The 27,566-nt window shown below is 43.9% G+C and overlaps 1 protein-coding gene across 3 annotated transcripts in view; it reads right to left on the bottom strand.

Annotated features, from left to right (window-relative positions):
* Positions 1-1,052: 1,052 nt before the first annotated feature.
* Positions 1,053-27,566, bottom strand: part of NTRK3 (neurotrophic receptor tyrosine kinase 3) — a 380,449-nt gene continuing 353,935 nt past the window's right edge. For 2 of the 3 annotated variants that reach the window (XM_045067149.1, XM_045067150.1), the window contains 2 exons: positions 20,516-20,674; positions 1,053-17,452 (listed from right to left, as the gene is read on the bottom strand). In XM_045067149.1, the coding sequence (XP_044923084.1) occupies positions 17,267-17,452; positions 20,516-20,674 (345 nt within the window). In that variant the 3' untranslated portion in view covers positions 1,053-17,266. Of the gene's footprint in view, positions 17,453-20,515; positions 20,675-25,369; positions 25,412-27,566 lie in introns of all 3 variants that reach the window. The other variant, XM_045067153.1, reaches the window with a different exon arrangement.

Raw genomic sequence — 27,566 nt, 5'->3', positions numbered from 1 at the left:
AAGTCTGGCTTAAATCTTTCCAAGCCTCTGCTGACCTGTCATGATTGAAATTATAACCTGAACCTCCCTGCCACTCTCCCACAACCCATCTGTGCTTTTATTTATTTATTTATTTATTTATTTGACAGAGATCACAAGTAGGCAGAGAGGCAGGCAGAGAGAGAGAGAAGGAAGCAGGCTCCCCGCTGAGCAGAGAGCCCGATGCGGGGCTCGATGCAAGAACCCTGGGATCATGACCTGAGCCAAAGGCAGAGGCTTTAACCCACGGAGCCACCCAGGTGCTCCCCCTTCTGTGCTTTTGAAAGAAATTAATGGAAGGAAGTCTTGAAATTTCATTATTGGAAATACATTCTATGAAGGAAAGGAAAAAGAAAGATGTGGAGACAGGAAGGGAAATTGGAAAGAAAAGAAGAAGGAGAAGGAGTTTTAAAGTAACTAGATGTTCAGGTACATGGGTGGCTCAGTCGATTAAGCAGCTGACTCTTGATTTCAGCTTAAGCCATGATCTCAGGGTCCTGGGATGGAGCCCCGCATTGGGCTTCACATTCAGCTGGATGTGTGCTTGAGATTCTCTCTCTCCCCCTCCCTTTGCCCCTCCCCCACCTAGCATTTGTGCACTCTTTCTCTCTAATACAAGTAAATTAAACTTCAGTTAGGTCAAAGAATCCTAAAATCTTTGGGATAAAAAACATTCAAGGGAGCATATTTTATCCCACCTTAAAAATATCACTGAAATGGTTGTAACTAGGAAGTTGAGTAACAGCATAGGTGGAGTGACAGGGGAGCACCATGACATAGAGCCGGGCCATGCCTCAAACCATAAATGTGTGTATGTTTTTCTTGAAACACTCATCTCAATCCAATATTCAACTTAGGGGCTACCTCACACACTGTGCAAGCTACTTTCACTCTCAGCAAACCAGGGTCCCAACTCTCAAGATGGTACAGGATCCTGCAACCTTTGCACAGATTTGGACTTTCCCAAATTTCAATCTACCTTTAAATGCAGCATACTTCTCTACTAAATAATGAATCCAGATAAAACAAGGGCATTCATGTTTTATACTTTATTTGAGAAGAGACCCTACATAAACTATGTCAGGAGGATACAGTTCTACACACGATTTCATCAATCGATAAATGGAGTCGTTAACGTAACATTGAAGATATGATACCATGAGGAAGACAGACATATGACCAAGAAGTATTTACAACTCTCACATATGATATATTTATATTGGAAATGGATATATACATATATACATGTACATGTGCATATACATACATATGTCCATACATACACACACATATATACATATATATGTATAAAATGTTTTTAAGCAAAAACCAAGAGAAGAATTTGCCTTCTTGTAGCAATTAACCATTTGAAAGTGAAGAATGGTTGGTTTTCATTAATGTCATGGTGTTAAATCTCCGCCCCCACATTTAACTTCAACACTGATTGATTCCAATGGAGACACATGTTTGCCTTGGGATGGAAGCATGAGGGTGAAGAATGGGGTGATGGGTATGGGGCTGAGTGAAGGACATGCACAATGGGAGAAATGACCTTTGGTGATACCATTAAATCATCCTTTTGTATTAAACATAAATTATTAATACAATTTAAAAAAATAATTTTCTGTTTTCTTTTGAGGTTGGGGAGGAAAGCAGGGTGGGGTGGGGAATAGAGAAAGGGAGGGCACTTGCCTTTTTAACACGCCCCTTAATATCAACTGAGAACACATCCCCCTACCCCGGGGCCATCTTACCAGGTTAGAATCCATATTTATTTTTCCATAAAAGACAACTTTACATAAGAATTATATTTAGACCATGAGCCTCTTTTCTGAAGGCAAATACGATCATTTTAACTAAATTGATTCTCTAAGACTTGCTCGGATGCAAATAAACTTAGTACAGCCAATGGATTTATTTGTCACAAAGGAAAAGAATGGAAAAAATAGTACCTCATGGAAGAGATTACTATTAGTAAAACCCAGTGTACTAAAACCTCAGCCACCCATTTTAAGTTAACAACTTTGGGATCCAAATGGTGGGAAACAAGCATGATCAGTGCTTTCTAGTGGCCGGGGCGGGGGGGGCGGTGGGTAAAACAAGGAGCATGATGGAATATTTCTAAGTCATTAAACAGGACTAAGGAACAATCCACTGAGATTAAAATAAATGACGTAAAGTCCAGGTGAGCACACCTCAGCTCTGCCACTGTCAAGGTCTCCACCATGAATCATGGCTTGGCTATAAATAGCCACTGTTGAAGATTTCCCAAGCCATGCCACATTTCCCCCCCTAAACTCTGTAAGATTAGCTTGACCTCAGAACAAGAGTGTGCATGTACCATATGTCCTCATGCCATGTACACCATTGTTCAGCAGTTGCCATAATCCAAGTAGCGTTTCAGATGGCCAATATATTTATATAAACATTGGAAACACACACAAACACATGGGATCAGACAAGATATAATCACTTTACATATATTTAGTACAGAAAGCTTAGGGACAGGGGTGAAAATCAGCTATAGCAGCACCCAAACTTCATTTGCAAAATTCTTCTCTGAGAATATAACACCCTAATAGTGCACTAAAGTAGGTACCAGCTGATTTTCCAGATATTGAAAGTTTGCTGCACAACATCAGCCTAAAGATAAAGGGACATGTAATGTCCAGTAGGAAACAAATCAGTGTACATCATTTACACGGCAATAAATCCTTCATTTCCCTTGAAATAAGATATGTAAAGTAGCACTTAGTTTAATACAAGTTTTGTTCTGCTTTAGACCTAGCTGTAAAAAGCCATTCATGCAAAAAATTACCTCCAGTTTTAGCTGGATGTTTAAAGGACACTTCTCCTGAAAACAAGTCCCTTTCACATAGGGAAGGGGGAAATAATCCCACTCGAGACAGCCAGTGTTGACTGACAGTGGAAAATACAAGACTTTGGTGTTTGTAGGGCATTTGCCTTAAGAACCCAGAAGGAGCACTGAGCTCACCTCCAAGTAGGCAGAGGGCTAGAAGTGCCCTTGAATGTTGCAGGAATTTTCCAGAAAAAGTACTGAGAACCTCCATCAATTTTATTCTCTGGCCTGTTCCCTCTTGAGGCTCTCATTGGCATTACCTCTACATCTAAAGACGTCTGCTTCTGTATCTCCAGTCTCAGACCACATTCCTCCCTGGCCAGTGGATCATCTGTTTCCCACCAGTCAATCTGCAACCCCTTCCTCTCTGTTCTAAGGAAAGAAAACTTCTCTTATTGAGCTTTCCTATAGCTTTTGGTCTTCCATTTACACATTCTTTCTAAACTAAGATTGTTCCTTGATTTCAATATAAAACAAAACTCCTCCATCCTAAAGGACTCAAAGAGAGAATGTTTGAACCTGCTCTCCCCTAGTTGTCACGAAAATAATCTAGAGGAACTCCTGGCATGGCAAGTGTGAGCACTGGAACGGGACACCCTCAAGAGGACAAGGATAGAGGGGAACGATGGCTTCTCCTCAGACCCACTGCAAGGTTAAAAATCACAATTTCATTGAACTTGTTCCTATGAGATCTGGCTCTAGCCTGCTGCTACCTACCACTTGATTTACCCTAAAAAGAAGCTCTTATGGTCATAGAGCAGAGCACTAAATGTTATGAATTATGATAAGCAACACTGAAGGTTGGGGGGCAGTAGAAGAGAGGGTATGGGGGACTGTTCAGAGCCTTGGATGCTCCAGAAGCAATTGAAATGGAGTTTATTTAACATCTGTGAAATAGAAGACAGTATTTAAGATGAAATCTGCAGTGACTGTCTTGCTTTCCCAGCCCTGGGGCCATCCTGACAAAAGTGAGAAGGACACAGCTGATTAGTTGAGAGAAGACAATGCTACCTCTAAGAGAATCTGTGCACTATTGTGCTCAATGACAGCTGGCCAATCACAAGACAAAGTGAAAACATTTGCTTCTGTTATGCTCATTTTCCCAGGGCACCCCTTCAGTCTGGCTGGATGAAGGCTTCAAGGAGCCCATTTGCAGTGTTAAAGGCAAAGTTAGCTGCTGAACAGGACTCAGGACTGAAGGGTGGCTGCCAGCATTCAAAGCAGTGCCCCTCCTTGAGTGGCTTAGCCTACCAACAGCATCCCTGCCCCCTTTTCTGTCCCCAAAGCTCATAGCTTCTGTTCAGCTCTTGTGAAAGATTGCCTGCAACGCACACGGAATGAAACGTAGACTCATACATCATGGGAACTGCACAGACATTTTTTAAAGGAAGCAATCGCCAACATCAGTCCCCCTTGTGGGACTTTACAAGTCAACGGCGCCATGTGAAGATTTTCTGCAGGGGCTTCCTCTGCCAAAGCGTGCCCTCCATTCACATCTAAGTGTCTTTCTTTCCACTCCTCTGAGCCAGGAGACCTAGCTGTGTTAGTCCAACCCCCATCTTTTGTTAGCAAGTTGAGAATGTGACAGAAACAGCTAAGCCACTAGGCTCAGAAAAAAATAAAAGACGTAAGCACCGGAACTTAAGAATAAAGTCTTACAAGTTGAAGCCTCAATGGATAAGAAGGAAAGGAAAAACCAACCCTTGCCTAGAAGGCCAATCAGGACAGAAGGCCTTGCTTCAATGGAGGGAGGGGTTTGCTGTCCCTGGTGCTGAAAACAGATACCCAGGAATCACTGAACGGTGCCTTCATCAAAGTGAAAACTCTTTGAGCAGAGGCTGACTATAGATGGCAGCTCCCCAAAGATGTTTCAAGCTTCCCTTTTTATGCCATTTTAAATGAAAGTAGACCTGGAGTGACCCTAGTTTTCTTGCAGGACAGAGTTAATGCATTGCCATAATACTGGTGGGGAAGCTCATCCAAACAATCTTCCCATTCAGTCCCTACTAGCACATTCCCTCATGTGATTCAATGACCCCCAGCTATTAGAAAAGAAGGCTACAAATGGATATAGCATGAGGGGCTGCAGAAATTGCCTACTGACTTCTTTTTCCTGATACTGATTATAGACAGGAAATTGATTGGTTTCCTGTGATTAAAAGCTCCTGAAGGAAATATTTGGGTAAAACTTTACCACATACAGGAACATGGATCCTGAATTCCTCTCCACCCCTAATTTTAGTGTCACATTCTGAGAAACTGAGCAGAGCTTTTACTATGCTCAAGAGAAGGTCTAAACACATAATCATAAGTACTTCCTAACTGGCCCCACTCCCCCTTTCAGCCAACACACACACACACACACACACACACACACACACACACACAATATCTCAGAAAGTAAAACCTACTTGAGAAAGAACATGATTCTTCCCTTAACAGTACACAAATCTTTGCCAGAGAAAGCAGGACTGCTGTTTTCTCTCACATTCAAAGTGAGAGTTTTCTTGTCCCGACTTGCTTCCTTTTCATTGTATTTTGACAATGCCCTTGAGCTTATCCGCTATGGCCCACACATATAAACAAGACGGGTCTTTGATTCTGTGGGGCCACAGAAAATTAACATGGGTCATTTTCAATTGCCTCCAACTCCACTGGGCTTGGGGGAGACTTTGCTTTCAGACATGAACTATAATCAATCTTTTCCAGCCTTGAAAAGGAAATATCCTGATGGCCCCCCCAAGAAAGACTAAATGCTCTGAGAGAGGAAAATTAAAAAAAAAAAAATTTCTTGTTCTTGTTATTACATCAGATTTTCCATATCCAGTGAGTTATTTCTCAAACAGTACCTCTGAAATTCTTAAATAATCAGCCTTGTCACTAGGAAGTTACATACTGAAACGGCTTTTTCAAGGCAGGCCTTCACAGTACTGTGAAGGAGGTCATCTCCTCGGGATTATCAGAATGAATTATGGAACACTGCCCTGAACTAGCTTGCCTCCTCCAATTTCACACCATAATTTAAAATCCTAGTCATAACCCAATTTGGATTCTCATTTCAAAGAAAGCTGAAATGCTTTCTGTCTGCTGGACAGCTACAGGGGGAAAATCATCTGGACAGAGTTCCAGCATGGAGATGTGGCTTTTCTATACAAAACAAACAAAAATTGAGCCCAAGGTGAAAAGAGAAGCCTCAACTTGAGCAAAGTATGCGTGGATCAGTTAGGATTTCAGGTACGTCGCTTTATTCTGATTCCTCTCTGCAGTGAGCAAAACTTTTTTTTTTTTTTTTTTTTTTAAATCATGCAAAGCTCTTAGTTGCATCACACCTGGTTGTGGCTTGAAGATCTAACGGAAATCACACTCCAAGGGTTTAACTTGCCAAGTAGTCACCATTGCAAGGTACTTAAAATAGTGGCTGATGTTGCAAACACCTGGGATTTTTTTAGGGGCTGTAAATGACTTCACTGTTGTAACCTTGGCAGTCTGGCCTCGGGATTTACTGTTGGGAGGGGGAGGTGGTTCATTTTCAGTTAGATGCATTTCTCAGTGGGAATCCCACTCACACCTATTTGTTGGTGCTCAAGGCTATCAGAAGTGTGGTTGAGCATTTGGTCTCCGCTCAGGCAGTTCATTCCATCTTAAGGTTATTTCCCCATGTGCAAAATGCTGGCCCCAGAATGAACGTAATTCTGCTTCAGGATCATTATCACTTCGGGTGCTTCCTGCAAGATTAGTTTTACCACCCAATTTATAATGGAAGCTTCATATAGTCTTCAGTTAAAAAACATTACATTTAAATCTACAGAATCTCATAAAATCAACAATGGATGATACGGAGTTAATGCAGCGAGAGATGCCATTTTGCTGTAAAACGTTCAGGGTTCCAGGCCCTAGAAAGAAACCTACCAACAATCGCTCTTCAATGACAAAGCCAAATGGATCGACCATGCTCTTTCTGCTGTATTTTTGTAAAGGTATCCCCCATCTCTCGATGCTCCATGGTCATTCAAAGAGGAACACACCAGTGCTATAAACGAGAAACCAGACTGCCAGAGGGATGTAAGATATTTTAAGAAAAACCTGATTGCACAACCTTAAAATGAGGCACATTCCGGAGCAGCTCACAGCTTGGCACCAGCATGCCTCTTTGCAACCCTCACTGCCAGAGAACAGGCTTCACCCATCGAACGCGAGGGGTCCTGAGATGCTCACAGAGAACTTGGACAGCCATGACCTCATTGGTGCTCATTAGAACCCTCTGTGACAGGAAGCAGGTTGTTAGCACCTTTTTGTTGTTGTTGTCTAAGAAACTGAGGCACAGAAGGGATAATGCTTTTCAGCAGGAAGTAGAGCTCCGAGGTCCACTGTCTCCTTTGCCCATCGTCTCCCTCCACCACACTTGCCATTTTATCATGGACTGTATTTAAAATAGACCTGTCTTTCCTAAAGAAAAAAAAGTGAAAAAAAAAATTTTAATTGCGTTGAAAATATTAAAAGGAGCCCAGAAAAGAAAAACAATATCAAACCATTCCCCAGAGTTATGAAAAAAAATGATATATATATATTTTTAAGTAGGGGTTGGGTTAGATATGACGACTCTGTTCTTAATAGCAAATGTGGATAGTCAGTCATAGGTCATTACTGTGTTTTCAGAGCTGTGTCAAGGACAAAGTTGAAGCATCTGTCGCTACATAAGGATCTGTGGAATAGAGGGCCTAGTGGCCCAGTGATTTCTTCTCCCTCATTGTTCCCTAAAGAAGGGAGCATGTTATCAGGTTCATTTCTATTCTTATGGTATAAACCTTTCTTGTGCTATCACAGTAAAGATCTTAAAAAAGCCTCTTATCCCCCCTCAAGATTTAGATGCTACAAATCTCTGTGTCAATATTATAGCCACTTCAGGAAATAAATAAACACTCAGCTGACATGTGGGGCTCCTATTCATAGGGGCAGAGGACAGTCACACTGGTGGGGGCCTCAGAAACAAAAAAGAAAACCATGGTTTACCATTTATCAGTATATTTAACCACCAGGAAAAAAAATAATAAATTTTTAAAAAGCCAGAGAAATTCGAAGGAAAAGCTGTTTGTAGCAGGCTCTCCTTTCCCAACCCAGGCGGAAGGAAGGGATGACTTCAAAAAGACAGACTTCAGCGGCATAATAATCGGCTTGTTGTCCCAGAGTCTCTTGTGCAAGAGCCAGTGATGAGGTGTTAATGAGGAGCTAATCACTTGGTCCACAGAGCTGGAGAGACTGGTGGATGGATGTGAGAACGCGCTGTTCACTTCTCCAGAAACCTAGACTCCATCACAAGTGGGGCTGATGCTCAGGCTAGGAAAGAGGAAGCTGGGGCTGCAGGGCTTCCCCAGACCTACCAGAGAGAAAAGCTGGCCTTTAAGGGGTGGCATCAGGGACAGCAGAAGGACCAGAGGAGTTCAGAGTTTGGATGGCTTTCCACGCACAGCAGGTGCAAGAGAAGAACTGACTGCAGGATGGAAAGGGGGGTGACTCCGGAGGGTGGGAGGTGTGCACACTTGAACTCAAGGTATGCTTTACCTTGTGATGGCTGATCAGAGCCTGTGGGTGAAGGTGAAGCAGATCGGCTTGTCCCATCACTGGATGAGACACTCCCATCACTGGGCCAGAGAAGGGGCGAGTCTGCAACTAGTAGCCCCTTGTACCAAGGACACTTCTACCTCGGGCTGGAGAACTGAGGTGACTTGTGCACAGTCACCTACCAAGTAACACCCAGTCCAGCCTGCTCACTTCTGACCTTCGACACCTTCCATGTCCTGCGGAACATTTAACCTTCCCAGGGAAAATCAGACCCTTGCCCAGCGATCTCTGATCCAATCTGAATGTTTGAGTTTTCTACCTAATTGCTTCGGCTCCAAGGTAGCTTCAGGAATCTGCTGGAACTGGTTCACATTGCTATCTGTATTTAGCATGCCTTCTTCAAGCCAAAATTCAGTGCTTCCCCACCCCCACCCCTCAAAGTTAATTAAATAAAATCCGCACTTAGATTCGGTCTGGTTTTCCTTTTCTCTGAGAAAACTAGTCCAACCTTTAAATATGAAGGTTCTGAAAATATGGGACTTAGTCTCCTTTGAAAAAACCGTAAGTCCATAAATGGTCCACAGTGGAGAAAGTCAAAGGCTGTGTGATACTAAAAAAAAAAAAAAGAGAGAGAGAGATGAACTGTAGTTAAGAAGCCACATGCTGGGAGCACATCTATTTGCACGCACGTGCACACAGTGCTCAGCTGAAGAAACACAAAGGCCACCCTGGCTTGTTAGATCATGTTGGCGCAAGAAGAGTATAGATGCATTTGGGGGAGGGCACGCATCTGTATGTGTGTACACAAGTATCATAAGTAATGAAAATGAAAGATGACTGTCGTTTGCCCTATGTGAGCTTGAGCATGAGAACAAAGCACAACTCTTATAATTGCTTTTAATAAAGTCGCCGGCTTTGCCTCTATATGATTGTGACATTACTTGGCCCAGAAATCTATTTTCTCCCGTCAATAACCACAACGTCCTTGAGCTGAAAGCTTTCATTTCTCCTAAAGAAATACCTAAGAACATACAAGGAGATCGTTACTCATATTCAAGGCAAGAGGCAAAGTAGGAAAAACAATTTCAGAGAGAATCAGAGTCGGCAAAACCCCAGAGAAATATGTTCTCTGGACTTCACCGTATTCTAAAATCCCAAGGTAAGTTTCCCAAGGCACCTGTGATGACGTGGTGCCGCTCTAAGGAGTCAGAAGTGGGAGGAGTTTGAATCTGCGCTAACGGCCTTTTCTTTAGACTTTTGATGTAATTAATAGCCTTCACTTAGAGAGAAGTTGTAAATTCAGCTTTGAGGTTCCTGCTGGCTGAAGGATTTGGGGTCGTACTGGAGCCCACCAGCCCATACGGAGAGAGCTGACAAGCCGGGGCTTGGACGACAAGTACACACTCTGTCCCACCTAGGAGAAGAAGGAGCTGGGACTGCCTTTCTCATAAGGAACATAGGAAACACCTGCACGGACCCAGAGCAAGTCCTTTGTCCATTAGAGCCCATCTGGCTGCCTTGCCGATCTGTGGCACCCACACCTAGATTTGCTGGACTGGAGGAAGGAGGGGGGAAAAGCAGGTTCCCTGACGCCGGGCGCACTAATTCTTCATAAACCATTTCACTTTGTGCAACATTGAGATATGCTGCGAAGCTGTTTGTCATCCGCAGACGGGCTTTCTTGCCTGGATGTGCAGTCCCCTCAGGGAAAACCGAGACAGTGACAACCACCGTCCCTCCCTCTGAGCAGGAAGCCTGGCTCAGCACTTTGGTCAGAGAAAGGTCAAACTGCCTCTCTTGGGGTCAGATCGTGGTCCTGGCTTCTGCCCTCCTGTGGGCTGAAAGTTCCTGGCTGGAGGGAGCAGTGGGTGGGGATGGGCTGGGGGGTTTGCTGAGGGTGGGCCACGGAAAGTTCCAGATGGGATTTGTGAAGATACAGGACCTGCATCTCAATGAGCTTTGCAGTCAACTTCACTGCACAGAGGTTAATCTAGATGTCAGCGTCATCTGACAGCACCAAAATTACTCCAGGGCAGGGCTCCTTCACAAGTCTTAATATAACAGTCAATTCCATCCTGCCTGCAGGAAATGAAGGTTTTCTGCTTTGTGTGCCGAATCATTCAGCGCCAATTTTCTCACTGTTTGAAGTCCTAACTGTTTGTGGTCCTGGAATTCACCTCACATTAAGACTTTCATAGAGTTTGAGAAGCTGGATTGTCAGTCCCATGGAAGCAAGAGGATGGAGCCAAAGTTGGGGGGGGGGAGAAGAAGAAGAGAAAACGTAAAAAGCATAAAAATGAAAGGAAACCTTGACTGAAATTGACTTTCTTCTGCAGAAAGCAGAAATTAAATCGCCTGGACCGGGTATTTTTATTCACTTCAGAGGTGGGCTCAGGCTCACCAGCTGAATGTCACATAGCTGTTAAGTAGGGAAAGAGCATGAGGCTTCTCGAAGAAAGAAAACACGACACAGAAGGGAGCTATTTACTATACTCTTCTTAAATGAAGGAATAACTACCAGACCTAGACTTGAGTACTGACCTTTCTCGCTAGGCTTTTGGGAAACTGCATCTAAAAGAACGTCAGAAAATACATCTGGGCTCTCGATCTTCCTTTGGACTTTGGGGAAGGACATCTAAGTCAGCCAGTGTCTAAAGTGAGAAGAAGCCAACCCTTCTCAAAATACGTCAAACCAAAAAGCAAGACCCCTGAGTGCCAAGACATTTCTCAGAAACAACAAGCCTTTCCTCATCTGTTATCTTGTTACATCTAGACATTTCTAGCTTTGTTGGCCATGAGTACCTCTTGCGAGCTATGAGCTTGGGCCACGGCATTGCACACAAAGCGACGATAACCTTGGTGAATAGAAAAAATTAACAGAGCTTACTGTCCTGCCTCTCTGTAGGATGGAAAGTAGTTCAACATACTGGGTTAGGACATCATCCCTACTGCCATATCAAACCAGACTTTGTCTTAAATTTGGAACATAGTTAGCTGAAGAGGAAGGGGAATCTGGTTTTTATTACTCTGATCAAGAATTCCAAGTATTTAAAAAATAAATAAATAAATAGAAAATTAAAAAAAAAAAAAAAGAATTCCAAGTATTTTGAGAGAAGCTTCAATCTCCACGGATCTCCTTGTGAAACCGCAAAGTGTCTATGTTGGCGCACTGAGACTTGGGCCAGAGAGATCTCTTGTTGCAAAGTATAGAATTTCGGGAGACAATCAAGGAAACTATGCTAGAGAAGATTGTACCAGGGAAACAGAGACTCTATCAGAAGCCAAGATTCAGATTCTCAGGGTGGGATAGCCTATACTCACAGCAAAAGGCCTAACATCCAAAGTCACGACATAAATGTTCACCATATCCACCAGTCACCTTTCTGAAATAGTATTATCAACATCTCCCATTCTCTCTGCCCCATCCGTCCTAGGGGATGCATACCTGCAGTCCAGGTGAATTCAATGGCAACCCCCAAACGGGGTGTGGTAGAAGTCATTCCTGCCTGGTCATCTATCCGACTGCTAGGAGGAGAGATTTTCAGATGCTCAGAATGTTGTCACCAGCATAATTCACTTCAGGGAACGCCCAAGGATCAAATTTTACAAGATGACAGATTTCCCAATAACATCTCTGATGGGCTCTCTTAGGCCAGGCCATCTCTGGGTATCTCATCCCGGAGGATTGTAAGGCTCAAAGAGACCAAGCATCAAGGAATCCATTTGCTGACTCCAAGCAGACTCTCACTGAAGCCAGCCCAGTTAGAGATATAGATACAAGCATACAATTTCTAGGGCCCTACACTTCCCCTCAGATGATGCTAATGGCCAGTCCATTCAGCAATCCCAAAGCATTTTCTGGAATCTATATTGATACCTTAAAAATGTTACAAAGACTTGGAATTTCCCTTTAAAACCTATTAAGTGTTGGCCAAAACATTTTATTTGGTATCAAAGAAAAGTTTGGCACACCAGGGACCAAAAACAATGTGGTTACAGCACCAAGTCCTGGGCTGCAGATGCCCTTTCTTGCTCTAAGACAAATGCCATGGAGTGTTCTAAATGGTCGGCTCTGCCAGAGCTGACGATAGCCATTCCAGGGGTATTTGAGGGCGGTCCTCTAGACCTTGGGCACAGGTCTTCAAACTTCTTCACCCAAGAACTATAGATGTTTCTTTGCTCCAGGCTGTAAGCAAAGCACAGGGAAGGTCCCAAAGCCCAAACTGGCCCCGAAATCACCCCACCTCCAATGAGATAATTCTGCTGCTGTTTGGTTTGGGAAAAAGGATGCCATTCAGTGTTCTGGAAAAGGACTTTGGTGAAGAGTCCACAGCCTAAAATCCTGCCCTCTTTCCAACTTCCTACCCTCTTGAAATAGCATGTGAGGACATGTATCTTTTGGTTTTTGAGATCAGACTGCCAGCGGCCTGCACGAGAGTGGGGGCGGGCCTATCTCCCTAATCATTTCTGCCAGCCTAGGGCGTGTCGGTGTTGAATGGAGAAGCCAGCAAACTGAGGAGGAGAGCCTGCAGAAGTCAGTCTCGGGGGTGGAGGGGGGCAGGCCACAGCTGGAGAGCTGGTGGGCCTGGCCCCTCGCCCCGCCACCAGCAACCCTCCAACCTAACACTCCTGGCGCCTTCCCCGTTTGCCTTCTACAATCAATTCCTCATCCTCAGTAACTTTCCCTCCTCCCCTTCTTTACCTGCCTTTCATTTTCCCTCTTATTTCTAATAAGCAAGTAAACAAAACAAACAGAACAGGTGGGACCAGGATTTTTTCTTTTCTTTTCTTTTCTTTTTTTTTAACTAAGAGGGACCCTAAGGATATCTGTTCTAACCTTGTAAATGTCTGAAGGTGAGAAATCTGGTACTCTGAGAGATTTGGAGACTGGGCCAGCGTCACCTGGGAAACCAAAAGCAAAGCCCAACAGGCTCTCCACGCCATTGCATGCTCCCACCCCAGCTCCCGGGCGTCCCCTATGGTCCGGGCATACCTGACTCCCTTCTGCTTCTCAGTGGAGTCTTACACAGTCTCAGGAGCTGGCTGTCAGCTCTCCCATTGGCGTTGATTTCTATAGTATTTAGCACCAAAAATATTTGCACTAGTATGTTCCACAAAGTAAGCACTGCTAGAGAAGAAGGGGGAGGTTCAACCTGAAGCCAGGAGGGCCAAGCCTCCTTAGCCTCCAGTGGGAAGCCTCTCTCCGGGGACGATCTCGGCAAAGTCTGCTGAGGGGAGGGACACAGTCTTTCGTCCGTTAGGAAGAGAAGGTTGAGTGAGTCTTAAGACCCACTTGGGAGCCAAGGATACGATAAGAGGGCAGCATCTGGTTCACATCCAAAGTCAAGAACAGGGAAGACCCTTGGCCATGCCTCCCTACTCCAAGTGACCTCTACAAGCAGGCCACTGTCACTCGGTCCAGGAGGGGATCAGGTGAGGGTGACATGGCCAGGAGGTCAGCCTGGGCGAGCTGGAGTTTCCAGCAGAAGTCACGGAGGGGTACGCATCCAGCCACACCCTGAGAGCTGCTCTAGCGTGTTTTGTTAAACGGTGAATTTTGGCGGGAGGGGCGAGAGCGGGGTGGACTGGGGTGGCCACACTGGCTGGTGGGATGTCATTTTAAGACTCATTTAACCACATGAAGCTCTTTGAAAATAAACAGATAAGCAGGCCTGGGCCAGCACTTTCAGGGTGGGCAAAGAGGCTGACGGTGAGAGGTGGGGGGGTGGGGAGGGGGGGCGAGACCAGATGTGCTCTGTGGGCCGAGAGTCACCTCAGACACTTTGCACTGTGACAGAGTCACCAAGAAGAAGAAGAGTGTCCTACGGGACCCGCGCGTGTGCAGGCCCATGAGCCCCCAGGGGCACCAGCCCCGAGGAGGACACCCCTGGCCTTCCAGGGCGCTACCCAGGACCACACAGCACAGTGAGCCCCCGCCAGGAGAATCGAACCATGTCAGACCCTGCAGGGCCCAGAGGTGAACAGAACCTCTTGTTTCACAGACAGGAGACAGAGACTCTGGAGAGGGAGCCCCAGCCGCGGCGCATCCCCCCACAGGAGGAATAACATCCTCGGCTTGCCCCCAGGGAGTGCCCACAGCGTCTACTCTTTGCTTCTCTCTCCTTCCAAAAACCTTTTCACTTTTTATACCCGCCTTGTTGACACGTCGACTGTGACACATGGACTGTGCGCAGAGAGCACAGCGGGGAGGAAGAAGGCCAGTGCTCCCTCTCCGCTCCTCCTTGCTTGGCCGTGATCATTCTGGAGAGGCAGATGCTTACGGTGGACGTGACGATGCTGCGTCCCCATGGGCAGCACAAGGGCCTGTACAGTCTGACTTCGGTCTTCTTCACAGCTCCTTAGTCCCAAAGGAACTAGCTTCCCCCTTAGGCCGTGCTGCCTTAGAGCCCCGTTGGAAGCCGCCTGGCCTTCCTCAGGCCCAGCTGCCCCCCGGCTTCCAACCCTTTACCCACCTATCAGTGATGAGAGTTCTAGAGACACCGTGAGATGAAGCCACACAGGGCCTGTGTTGGGGAGACTCTCCAGGGTCTGCTTTGGCAGCAACAGGAGCCCTGAAGCCTCACATCTAACCAGAAGACCCTTCCCCCCAAAGCCCTCCCTCCACGAGCAGCTTTGGCTCAGGAACCCCGCTCAGCACGAGACTTCCATACGTAGCTCATCCTGTGATAACAGCCCCTGAAGAGACCCAGGGCCTCCAGGCAGAAAGACAGGAGGGATGACGGCCACAGGACAGCAAAGGCTTCCTCTGACATGGAAGACCCACTGAGCTCTTCTCGAAAGTCCTCAGGGCTGGGAGGCCGGCATGGGGCCAACCCCACGCCAAGCTCCGGATGCCCTCCCAGCCCAGCTCGAGCGGCCTCCCTGATCCCTGACCCCAACCGAGGCCGGCAGTCCCAACACAGCTCTTTTCTGTTTGAAAAAAACATTTGTGGGTCTTTAAAAAAAAAAAAAGAAACTTAAAAAAGGAAGCAAAACCACAAAGGCAGGATTTAGTTCTGAAGCCCACAGGGATGAATGTGCTGCCGCTGACCAGGCCAGTCAGGCCAGCCACAGCCCCTCACGCTGGCAGGGTCGGCGGCAGGCCAGTCTGATAGGTAGCTCTGTGCTTGGGGTGAGGGGCTGGGGCCAGTGAGCTGAGAGGGGCCTGTCCTCCCTCCAGCAGGAGGGCTCCGGGGGCCCAGGCCACTGCCCTCCAGTGGCATTTCGTGCTTGGGTGTCCAGGTGGCCCAGGGATCTGCCCCTGTTACAGCCCTCACCAGCAGCGGCCAGGACCCCCGCCCAGAAGCCTCCTCCTCGCTCTCTGGTCAGGGCTCTGTCCTCATTAAGATGCCAAGCCCGCGGCTGTGGCCGCGCAGGGGACACCTCCCGGAGAAGCCTCGGCCCCTCCCCCAGCCCCGGCCCACAAAAGCGATTTTTCAGCCCCTGAGCGTTCACAGCAAGCTCAAAGGCAGATGCATCAATCCTTCCAGGGGCTGGAAACGTGAGGAGAATGCCAAGGGGCTGGTGCAGGTGCCATCTCCCCTGCCGGCTCCGGCCCAGTCCACGGCCTCGCTCTCAGGAACGAGCACTGCCCCACGCTGTCGCTAGTCCTGGCTTTCTTCCCTGGCAGCGAGGTGGCCCTGGGACGTGCAGGGAGCCCAGGAAGTAGGGCTGGAGATGGAAGGCAGGCAGGATGAGACACAGACGGCACAGAGGGGCACACGTTACAATGACCTACAAGGAACCAAGTCTCCTGCTGCTGAAACCCTGCTGTGTCCACACTCAAGGCAGCATGGGATGTGTTCCCTATGCCCTGAAACTCCCCCCAAAGCCCGCATGTGGGAGGTGGGACCGAGGAGTCTTCCAGTGAGGAAAAGATGGGAGGCAGTGCCTTGACAGGGAGGGTTCAAATTTCAGCTTTTTCTTCTGTGGTTAAGTCCAGAACGTCCAGTTCTTGAAGTTCAGAGAACAGATGACACATCTTTCCAATGGAGGAAGGAACTTGAGCATGGTTTACGCTCAAGACAGAGGTGGTCCATGGTCACCATAGTTTGGGGGCTCCTTGGTTGTCCAGTGTTTAGTGGTAGATGCCCTCATTGACTTCCAAAAGCATCAGGACTCTACTTTCTAGAATGGACAAATTGGAGAATTGTCTTGAAGTGGAGGAAAGGGGGAAGGCGTGGAGCCACAGTCAGGGGAGATGGGAGGCATTCCAGAGGCCCCCGGGGCCGTGTTACTTCCTGCTGCATCCCGAGTGCCACAGTCGGGGTCAACCCACGCACCTGTGCGGACCTCGGGGGTGGGGTGGGGTAGCGCACCTGCGCGGGTCACCACCTGCACAGCTGTGATCCATCCCCGCTCCTCTGGTCCCAGCGCAGCAAAGACCATCTCTGCGTCATCGAGGCCTCCGGCCCCAAACAGTTGGAGCTGCAGAATCAAGGGCCCCAGCTTCCATCAAAGGGGACTTCCATTTGTGTTCGTAAGATTTAAGATTTTTCTGAGTTGTTGTTACAGTCTTATGATTTCTGTATCAGCAGTTTCTCTCTCTATTAGAGAAGGTATCTCTCTGTGGATATAGATAGATAGATAGTTAGATATATAAATATATATATATATATATGTATATATATATTTGCCAAACTGCCTTACAGGTTTTCTCTTTCACTTTTTTTTTTTTTTTTCAGTGTTGTATGTGTAGCAGGCACTTGAGTTTATATGAAGATGTTCGCTTCTGTCAGGATGGAAGAAAGGAGTGTGAGGTGGGCGAGGGGCGATGTGAGGCCGGGAGACGGAGGCCACAGAGTACGCGTCCGTGACCACCAGCTGCCGCTAGCCAAGGATGTCCAGGTAGATGGGGGCGGCCTTCCCCAAAGCGTGGAGGACTTTGTAGATCTCCTTGATGTTCAGCCGCTGCTGGGGCTCCCTCTGCCAGCACCCCAGCATGACGTCATACACCTCTTTGGGGCAGACCCGGGGCCGCTCCAGCACACGACCTTGGGTGATGCACTCGATGACCTGAAAAGAATAAGGACAGGCAGGACATTAACATCCAAAGCTCTCCTGAACCCTGGGGCTTCCACGCAGCAGCAGGCAGTGACTGCATGAAGGAGTTTCAGTGCAGACCTGGGGTGCCCACCTGCACAGTGCATGGCCGGCTGCAGACAGCACCGAGTCTGCCATCCGTCCTGGGCAGGCTGCCAGCTGGCCACGCCCACCTTTGCCCTTCATGCCCCACCTCTTGCGCCAGGCCTTCATGGACTCCCCCATGCACTCTACCCTGAACTTCACTCCTCTCTAGTCCTGAATCTCACCAGGGTGCCACACGACATTCATTGCCACTTGGCAGTGGGGACTGGCACCTGACCTGTCCTTCCCTCTCATGAGCCTGGGTGACTGTGAGGCCCCCTTGAAGGCACTCTGCACCATCTGGCCCCTCCTTGCCCCCCTCCCCTTAGCTCCCACCCCCTGGCAGGCTCCCTTCCGACTCTCAGCCTCTGTGCATAGCACCAGGCTTCCCTCGAGGCCACCATACAGTTCCCTTTCTCGGGGAGGACCCGCCTCCCCTGCTCTTTGCACTAACCCCCGTATTTGGCTTCTGTTAAAGTCCCTCCCATCAGAACTACTGCTCGATTCACCACTGTCCAGCTTGGTGGTCAGCACAGGTCAGTGAAACTGACAGGGCCTCAGCATGCTCGTCTGAAAGATGGGGAGCCAATGTGTGCCTCAACTACCTCCTGTGTAAATGTAAGGTCCAAATCAGGCCAAGAGCATGAAGTATGACTTGACATTCCACAGGGGAGGTCCTAAGGAGGAGTAAGAAGGAAACAACTTAAGGCGGGACCAATCCCAGCGGAAGGACCTGGCCTGTAACCCGAGCTTCATTTCTAGGTTCTCAAAGGCACTTCTTTGCTGACATTGAACTCGTGAATTTTCAAGTTTTCATCTTCCTCATCGGGGATAGGTTTTTCATGTCTCCCTAACCTGATCACTTGAGCAACTTGCTCCAAACTCCAGCGTCCTCATTGGAGATGGACTGGAATGATAAAATGTGAGGACTCGTGTCGAGTCAAGGTCCTCTGGTGTCCTTGCCCCTATCCGTCTGTGTTTAGTTGGGCAAGGGAAATAGCGACCCGTCTGGGGCATTGTCTCATGTCACCCTGACCCCAGGACAGACTGTCAAGCCCCCAAGTGTCAGTACTTTCCAGGTCCTATTCACCCTGGGGTCAGCACCGGCCCACAAGGCTCGTTTCTGTGCCAGCCTGATTAGTTCTAGCCACTCAGATTCTCCATTCCTATTAGAGCCCCGTTTCCACCCTCCATTACCTTCACCTCCCGGATAAGGGACCTGGTTCAGACTGCAGCAGCTGCTAATGCTACGATCCAAAGTACTCACTAGCGCCTCCTCTGGCGGGGGGCTCTCTGGATTGTCAACCTCCATAAGGAAACCCAGAATCAGGAGCTCAGTACTTGGCTGCTCTGGGCCGTGGAGTGGGACAGACAGGTGGCTGGGGTCAGAAAGCCCATGTCCAGGCCAAAGCCTCACCAAACTGTGCTAGAAATGATCTGAACCACCTTGTTGGCACAGTTGACCAACTGTTGGCTGCTATGAGCCGGCTTGGATCTCCAGGGCAGATCTCTTACGGATATCAATAGTACCATCTTTAATGGGGCCACCAAACCACGTGGAGGCTGTGTATACTTGTGTGCACGCATGTTTGTGCAAGAGTGTGTAAGTGTGCATGTACTCAGGTAGGTACATGCATGCATGCATGGACGGGTTTGCACACTTTTGTGTGCGTGTATGTGTGTGCTTGTGTGTGTATTTGTGTGTTTACTACCAATCCCACTCCCCAGGAAAACAGCAACAATTCTTTCAAGCAATTCTTTCGAAACACTGCAACAAGTGGGCTCTGATACATACTCTTCTTTTTTTTTTTTTTTTTTAAGGTCATTAAAATGTTTTGTCCCACTTTGGGAAATGTGGTTAAGACTCACTCAGCTTGTGATGGACTGGATACTACAGATTTTAAAGAAATGTCTTCTTTTCAGTCTCTGAAACTCACCGGTTAGGGCACAGGAAAGCAAAGAGGAATACAGCCCTCAAAAACAAAGACACTTTGTCGAGTATTCAGATAAGATTGCAATATTAAAAGGCCCTTGTGTTCATGTTTTCATAGAAAACAGAAGACCATAAAAATAATTGCAATCTCTTAGAGGTCTGCTTGGTTGAGAATCTGAGCCTATTACTGTCTATTAACTATACTGAATTCTCCAGGGCAACACAAGTCTGGTGCGGACATAAATGAGAACCGTCCTGACTGGCTTTGGAGGCAGGAGTCCTGTGACCATGGCCCGTGCCTTCTCCGTGCCTCTGAGTCTCTGGCCAGTCCTCTTCAGTCTCCCTAGCTGTTCCCTTCCCTTTGACCTGAATCTCAACAGGTATTCGTGTGGAAAGTGCCGAGTTGATACAGCCAAAGTACTTAGAACAGTACGTGGCACTAAACGTTAGCTACTGTGAAAATTTGATTACTGATATTATTATTATTATTATTATAAATCAAAATTATAAAAGCACATAATGTGCTTATTATGATGATGTTTACCATGATGAGACCCTTTATTCCTGGAGGTCCACACATACCTCTATCAATAACGGGAAAATTTGCCTTCCCCATCCACCCCTGTCTGCCCAGTCTGGGCCTGGCAGGCCTCAAACCTTTGGAAATCCAGATTCTTTGGGTGTTTCCACAAGATGGCACAATTGAAAAACTCAGAGTTGTTCTTTGTTTTTGTTTTCCGTCTTAGGGAGGCATTTGTGATTTTTGAGTGTTGCAGGACAAACAGGACCGTGACTCGCATCTCAATATAGACGTCTGATTTCATGCTTTCTTGACAATTACACCACACTTCCTACAACTCTGATGCTTTTTGTCCTAAGAAGCTCTCCCCTCTTGGTTATCGCTACATTTGCCCGAGGTCCAAATACCACCTCATGTTCTGCAGGCCATGTCTAAATCCTGAGATCACTCCTATCTGCCTTTCCCCAGACGGAGGTTCCCAGCAATGCCCCTTCTGTACCTCTGTGTTCGAGAGCTGGAACCATGGCTGCTTTCCGTAGGTGAAGATCTCCCAAAGGATCACCCCGAAGCTCCACACGTCACTTTCCGTAGTGAACTTCCGGTACATGATGCTTTCAGGGGGCATCCAGCGAATGGGAAGCATGGTGTGTCCTCCCACCTAGAAGGGGCCAAGACAGAGGCACACGCAGAGTGACCCGTTGGCCAGAATCAGTCATTGCCTGTCTGCACTGTTCATAAGTAGATGTGCCCTCGATGCCTCTTAGTCTAAGATAGATAGCCATGACCTGAACTTGATGTAACGGGGGTCAGAGGCTCAGTGAAGGTACTGACAGCCAAGGTCTCCAATACTGGGGGTTAGCTAGAGTAGCAATTAGAGATACTCCCTAAGGAAGGTAGGTTCCTTGGCACGGAGTTTAGAGAAAGATCACAAGATGATTTGGGGTGGGAGAGGTTTTAGAATCTGGTTCTATAGGGAACCTAGCCTCGAAAAGAGGCCCAGAGGGAGGTCAGCAGAATCCCTGAGGGAGGCCATGGAGTACCTGAGTATTTGCAGACATCGGGTTGAACTCCTTGGCCAGGAGTTCAAGCACAGAGTTATCCAAGGGCATCCAATCCATAGAACTATGACCTAACCTATCTAACAATCCTGAATTTCTCACTGTCCCTTATGTCTCAGTGTTTCAAGTGAAGGGGATAGGGAAGTTCCAAATGTATGGAAGACCACATGCTCATAGGAAATCAGTGACAAAGGCCCATGAGAAAAGTCTCTTTTAAAATGGCGTAAGGATGGGGCACCTGGGTGGCTCAGTGGGTTAAGCCTCTGCCTTCAGCTCAGGTCATGATCTCAGGGTCCTGGGATGGAGCCCCACATTGGGCCCTCTGCTGGGCAGGGAGCCTGCTTCCTCCTCTCTCTCTGCCTGCCTCTCTGCCTATTTGTGATCTCTCTGTCAAATAAATAAATTAATTCTTTTAAAAAATTTTTTAAAAATACAATGGCCTAAGGAGATCTGTCTGGGGGTCTACAGATCTGACAGTCAAGGACAAGAGGAAGTGACTGACATTCAGGATACCCTTTCCTGAGGAAACATTAGGGAAATCCTCAGGGCCCAGCAGGCTCGAGGTATTAGTGTAAGTGGAAGAAAATTCACAGCATGTTTTAAAACTCAAGAACTCACTGCATCATTAGTAAACAGAATATCAGAAATGGGAACTTTTGGCTCGCCCATGGAATTTGTTGTTAGAAAAGTGCTTGCCATTGATAAAAAGAGCTCTCTATAAATTTCCTGATGAACTATTAATTAGAAGTTCTCTATGGTGGATCCATTGGAGGGACAAGGATAATGAGCACTTAAGAAAGAATGACTTACTGGAAAATGGGCAATCTTATTTCTAAAAAGGAAAATGATATTTGCTTTATCCACTTGAAATATTTTAGGAGATAAATGATGATAAGGATTTGCAGAAGCTATCTTCAACCTGGGATTTTAAAATCAAGACAGCTCTGTGTCCTGTGTCAAAGACAAAGGAAGGGGTTTCTTTCAGACACGCATTGACTCAGAAAGCTTCTCACTTCTAGTTCTTCAGAAAATAAAGGAGCAGAAATTAATTGAGGATTGCTCCAGAAAAACAGAAAAAAAAAAAAAAAGAATCTAAAATAGACAATGACTGGGAACATAACAAATAATGTAGAGCATATAAGTCACAAAAACGCAATTTAAATCTTAGTGTTTGCTAATTTGGTAGTAAAATGTAATACAATCACTAATAAAGTCTTCCTGTAAAATAGAGACGTAAAGTAAATAATAATCCCAATAATGCTAAGAGTACTACGACTGTTACTGCTAACTCTACTGCTCTGGAGTGAAACCTTCAGGTAATTTCAGCCACCAGTACATAGAAGAACAGGAAGAGGAATCTTTAGAAGCCAGACAAAGGCTTTGCCTTTTAGGGAGGGAAAGCGAGTTTACAGACAGTCATCAATTGTTGATTACAAGAGTTTCAATTTTTAAATTTGCTTGCTAAAATTTTCAAGTGCCTCCTAAAAGTACAGAAATAGTACATATAGCTTCCAAACCCGCTTTTAGAAAAAAGGACCAAAAATCTCTAACCAATACAAAAAAAAAAAAAGACAAAAAAGAGGGATGGGCTAATGATGTTGAAGGCACACTATGAAAAAGAAGTTTAAAGAATATCTTTGTCTATCATTTATACAAAGATAATAATATTATCTTTGTAATCATTTGTATATAATACAGACACTATGTCCAAATGGGTTATATTGTCTCTTAAATAAGAGAAAATTTATGTTAAAAAAATAAAGATGTGTGTTATTTAGAAAAGACATGCATAGAAGAAAAGAGCAGAAAATATTAAGAATGAAAGGATGCAAAAAGACAATAAAAAGGAAAAATGAATAGATATTAAATATATATATTTGATATACACAATATATGATTTAAATGTATAATATTGAATATATAAAATGCTGCCTATTAACATGTGGAAAAAATTTAGAATACCAAGAATTAAAAGGAGAAAACGTAATTTACATCATATTTCAAGATGGCAAAATCCAGCATTACAATAATTATGAATTATTAGGCTCCAATAATATGGCAACAAAAATGCAAAGAGTAAAAATGGGCTATAAACCAAAGGAAACTGACAAAACGACCATTATAAGTGGAAAATCAAAACACTTCTTTCACAAACGGACAGATCAAGAAGACAAGATAATTGAAGAGACATTTTAAAAATATAATCAGTTTTAATTGATAGCTATGAGTATTGTGATTCTGTATCTTTCAGCCTCCCTAAAGAGTTGAAAATTATTTTCCATTATCTGAAACAATTTATAAAACTAATCACATATTATACCTTCAAGGAAAGCTGAAATACCAAGAGGAAGACCACAGTAAACATAAAATAAAAATGGGAAACATTTTCTGTGCCAAATAGAAGTTCACAACAAAAGAATATTTTTTTAAACTTTCTCTTTGAGCAATTAAAAAATTTTTGATAAAGGAATAATTGAAAATTAAATATAAAACTATTTATTACGATAATTAAATTGGTATTTATTGAAGCCTATGAAATATAGTTCATTTTAAAAATATAACCTGTAAGCACTTATTTTTAAAATAGTTCATAAATTAAAATGTGATTCAACAACAAAGGTAGTAAGGACCTATATGACAATAGAAAGAAAGAAGAAATAAATAATAAAGATAAAATGAAGAATTAGTATAAAAGAAAGCAAAGCAAAACATCCAGCCAAAAGGGAAACAATTTTAAAAGGAGACTATGTGTACACAATTAATTGGTAGTTCTTTAAAAGTAATATAACCCTTTGGCAATGTCAATAAAAGACATAGAAAAGACAAATGTAAAATGTTGAAAATACAACAAAAAATCTGGAAATAAAGGTGTCATAATTGATTTACTAGAAAAAGTTAATGAAAAAAGAGAGAAGTAGAAAATTCAAACATGAAAAATAATTACAATTATAGTAAAAATTCTATGCATTAAAAAAGTACAAGATCCAAATGATTTTTGGGGCAAGTTCCACTAAAATTTTTTGTCCTATTTATACTTTTCCAAAGCAAAAAATAAAAAAAGTTAGAAACTTTCTCAATTGATTTGCTGTGATTTGAATACTTCTGATGATAAAATCAGTCAAACATAGCATATAGCCTTAAATACATGAATACAGCCATAGATATTTTATCTATATATGTGTAAAATTATCTGTTATGAATATAGCCTCCAAATATGAATAAAATATTATATACTGAACCAGCAAGATATTACAAGAACTCCATATTATAACTCAACAAGATTTATAATAGAAATGCAAGAATGCCTCAGCCCTTAGAAATCTAGTGTTTAATTCACTAAATTAAGAGATAAAAGAAGAAAATCCATCCTTTCGAAAGATGCCAAAAATTTCCAACACATTTTCCTGATTAAATGCAGGAATTCATTAGCAAAGGTAACTTCCTTTATTTAAGACACTGACAATTAAATGTGCTAATAAAACTTTAGAAGCACAGAAAAGTATATTCTTTCACTGATTTTACACAATACTGTTGAGATGGTCCTAGCCAATGCAATAAAGCAAAAATAAAAACAAGGTACAAAACTGAAAAGGAAGAGTCAAAAACCGCTGCATACATATGATTAAGACTTATTCAAAGTATTAACTAAAAAGCAATTAGAATCATTACACGATTAAGCCGCCTAGATATAAAATGAACCTACAAAAAATCAGACTATCCTCATACACAGTCATAACAAATTCAATGCAAAATAAGATCATATAATAGCAACAAAAAATTATAATTCCTAGGCATAAACCTTAGCCGAAAACATACAAGGTCTAGTTAAAGAAAAGTATTGGAAAACATAAAAGATTTTAATATATGGAAAAATATGTCATTTCCTTGAATAGGAAGACTCAGTATCATAAATCTCTCATTCCTCCCTCAAATTAGTCTGCAAATTCAACACAAGCTAAATGAAAACCCCAATGGAATGATGTATGGAAATTGACAGGATGGTACCAGAGTTTGTCTGGAGGAATAAATACTTGATAAAAATGAAGATATATTTGAAATAGAACCACAGGGGAGATTTACTCTATCAGATTGCAAAACATATAATAAAACTACAGGAATGAACACACTGTGTTACTGGCATAGATATAGACAGATTTCACTGATCAATGGAACAAAATAGAGTCCAGAGGCAGACCCATGTATAATATCAGAATTTAATATATGAAATGATGGGTTAGTAATCAAAGTGTTGGGACAATGAACTATTCATTTGAAAAGTACACTTAGATACCTACCTCACACCATATACAAAAATCATTTCCAGATGGATTAAAGAGCTAAACATAAAAACAAAACAATAATAATATTAGAAGAAAACTTAGAATAGTATCTCTATAACTCAGGAGAAGGAGGTCTTCCTAAATAAGACTCATGTTCAAGAAGCCATAAAGGATAGTATTTTAGCGATACAACTTGCAAAAACCAAACACTTGTGGCATGGCAAAATACAAAATAAGTACAGTTAAAAGACAAATGACAGAGGAAATATTTGCAATATATGTAACCAAGAATTAAAATCCATATATCATAAAGTTTTCCTTTAAATTAGTTTTAGAAAAGCAACCCGACCAAAAAGAAAAAATGCATAAAGGGTAGAGCAGATGATCCACAAAAGGGCTACGAATGAGCACAAACATATGGAGAGATGCCAGTTAAAGCAACAAAGAGACACATTTTTGAATGTCATATGAAAAAAAGTTGATACTATCTAGTGCTTGAAAAGGTACGAGGACAGAGTTATTCTGAAGTGTCCCTGCAGCTTGGCAGCGGCTGTCCACACTGAAGATGTTGAGTGCCTTTTAACTCGGTAATTTTACTTCTAGGAGTCTTAGAAAACATCTGCTCCTATAAGCAAAAATAAGTGGTGGAAGGAGATGTTTATTTCATTGTTTTTAAGGGCAGCAATTTGTCCATCATTAAACACACATTTGTAGTGGTTAAAAGGAATATAGTAGAGTACGTGTAGTGATATGTAAATAGGTCTAGAATACATTAAATGAAAACGCAAGACATTAAATATATATATATTAGCATTCTAATTCATGTAAAAATGTGTCTACATAAGCAAGTACATTAAAAGGGAATAATGCATAAGTCTATAAATGCATAGAAAAAGATCCAGAAATAGAGTTACTAAACTAATGTTTCCTCCCGAGAAGGAAGTGAGAGTGGAATGAGCACTGACCAAAGAGAAAAGCCCACTTCCTTTCTAGATGTACTTCTGTGCTGTTTGTAATTTTATCATGATCATATGTCATGTTTAAAATGTTTAAAAACTATAAAAGGAAAAAGTAAACATCTGAGTAAAGGAAAACCAGTGGACCTAATTTATGTATGTTCTGTCTCCAAAGATGATGTGTGTAAAGAAAAAGTAAGTTTGTGATAGAACTTTGTAGAATAGCTTATTTGATCTGGTTTCTTGGTGAAATAAAATAAAATAAAATATAGAAACATTCCTCCTGATGAAAAAATTTAAGTCATGGGTTCCTCCAAACTGATGCTGGTGTTTGCCTCATTTGATGATTTTTTTTTTTTAAATAAATTCAGAAGAGTTGTTCCAGACTGAAATCTCCAAATTTACAAAGGGAGAGAGAGAGAGAGTAATTCAAGTGTGTTGGTGTAAACCTTGATAAGCATAAGTGTTTGGGAATAAAAGTATTAGAAGGGCATTAAGTGGCTGCGGGGACCCCACTAAGAAAAATTTTATCAAGATGTTCACCACCAATGTGGGCGAAATTTATCAGGCATTCCTCCGGAAGTGGACTAAAATATTTCAAGAGGCCAGTAATCAAACAAAAAGAGCAATAAATCGGGAGTCAGAGGTGCTGGGCTGTGACATGAACTTAGACAAGCACTCAACCTCTTTGAGTTTCAATTTTCTCATCTTCAACATAGGAATCAAGCATTGCCCCTGCTTAAAGAAAGATGAGTTGTGCAAAATGCCACTGAATATTGTTAGATGCAAAAGTAAAATGCAAGGACTATTCCCTCTGTGTCCTTATATGCTCATGGGCGGCATAATAAACTTAATTTCCTGGCTTCTATATTCCCCATAAGGACCCACCTAGCCTACACTGATTTTCCTCCAGGAAAAAAAATTACAACCTTCTCCCGCATCGGAGAGTTAGTCTGGGAAAGGTAGTGGTTAAATCCTTCACTGGCAAAAAATATGGACAAACAGTCCCACGGTAAAACCTAACCAGGCAAGCGATGGGCTGACATAATCGTCTTCATAAGAATAACGCCAGTGTAGGCACACTGAGTACCAGCCACACGTCCTTCATTTCATCCCATGGTGTACGACTGAATTCCCTAGTATCCCCATTTCACAGATGGAAATAAGGTAAGTTGATATGGACTGCCTGAGAAATACTAGCCTGATGATCCAAACTCTTGAGTTAAAGACCTGAAAGCTAAGCTCTGAAACAGGAA

This window comes from Mustela putorius, unplaced genomic scaffold (genome assembly GCF_011764305.1).
Source record: "Mustela putorius furo isolate JIRA1106 unplaced genomic scaffold, ASM1176430v1.1 tig00003875_pilon_pilon_pilon, whole genome shotgun sequence".
NCBI classification, from domain to species: domain Eukaryota; kingdom Metazoa; phylum Chordata; class Mammalia; order Carnivora; family Mustelidae; genus Mustela; species Mustela putorius.
The sequence above is the reverse complement of the archived record's forward strand: the minus strand, read 5'-3'. Positions and strand labels throughout refer to the sequence as shown.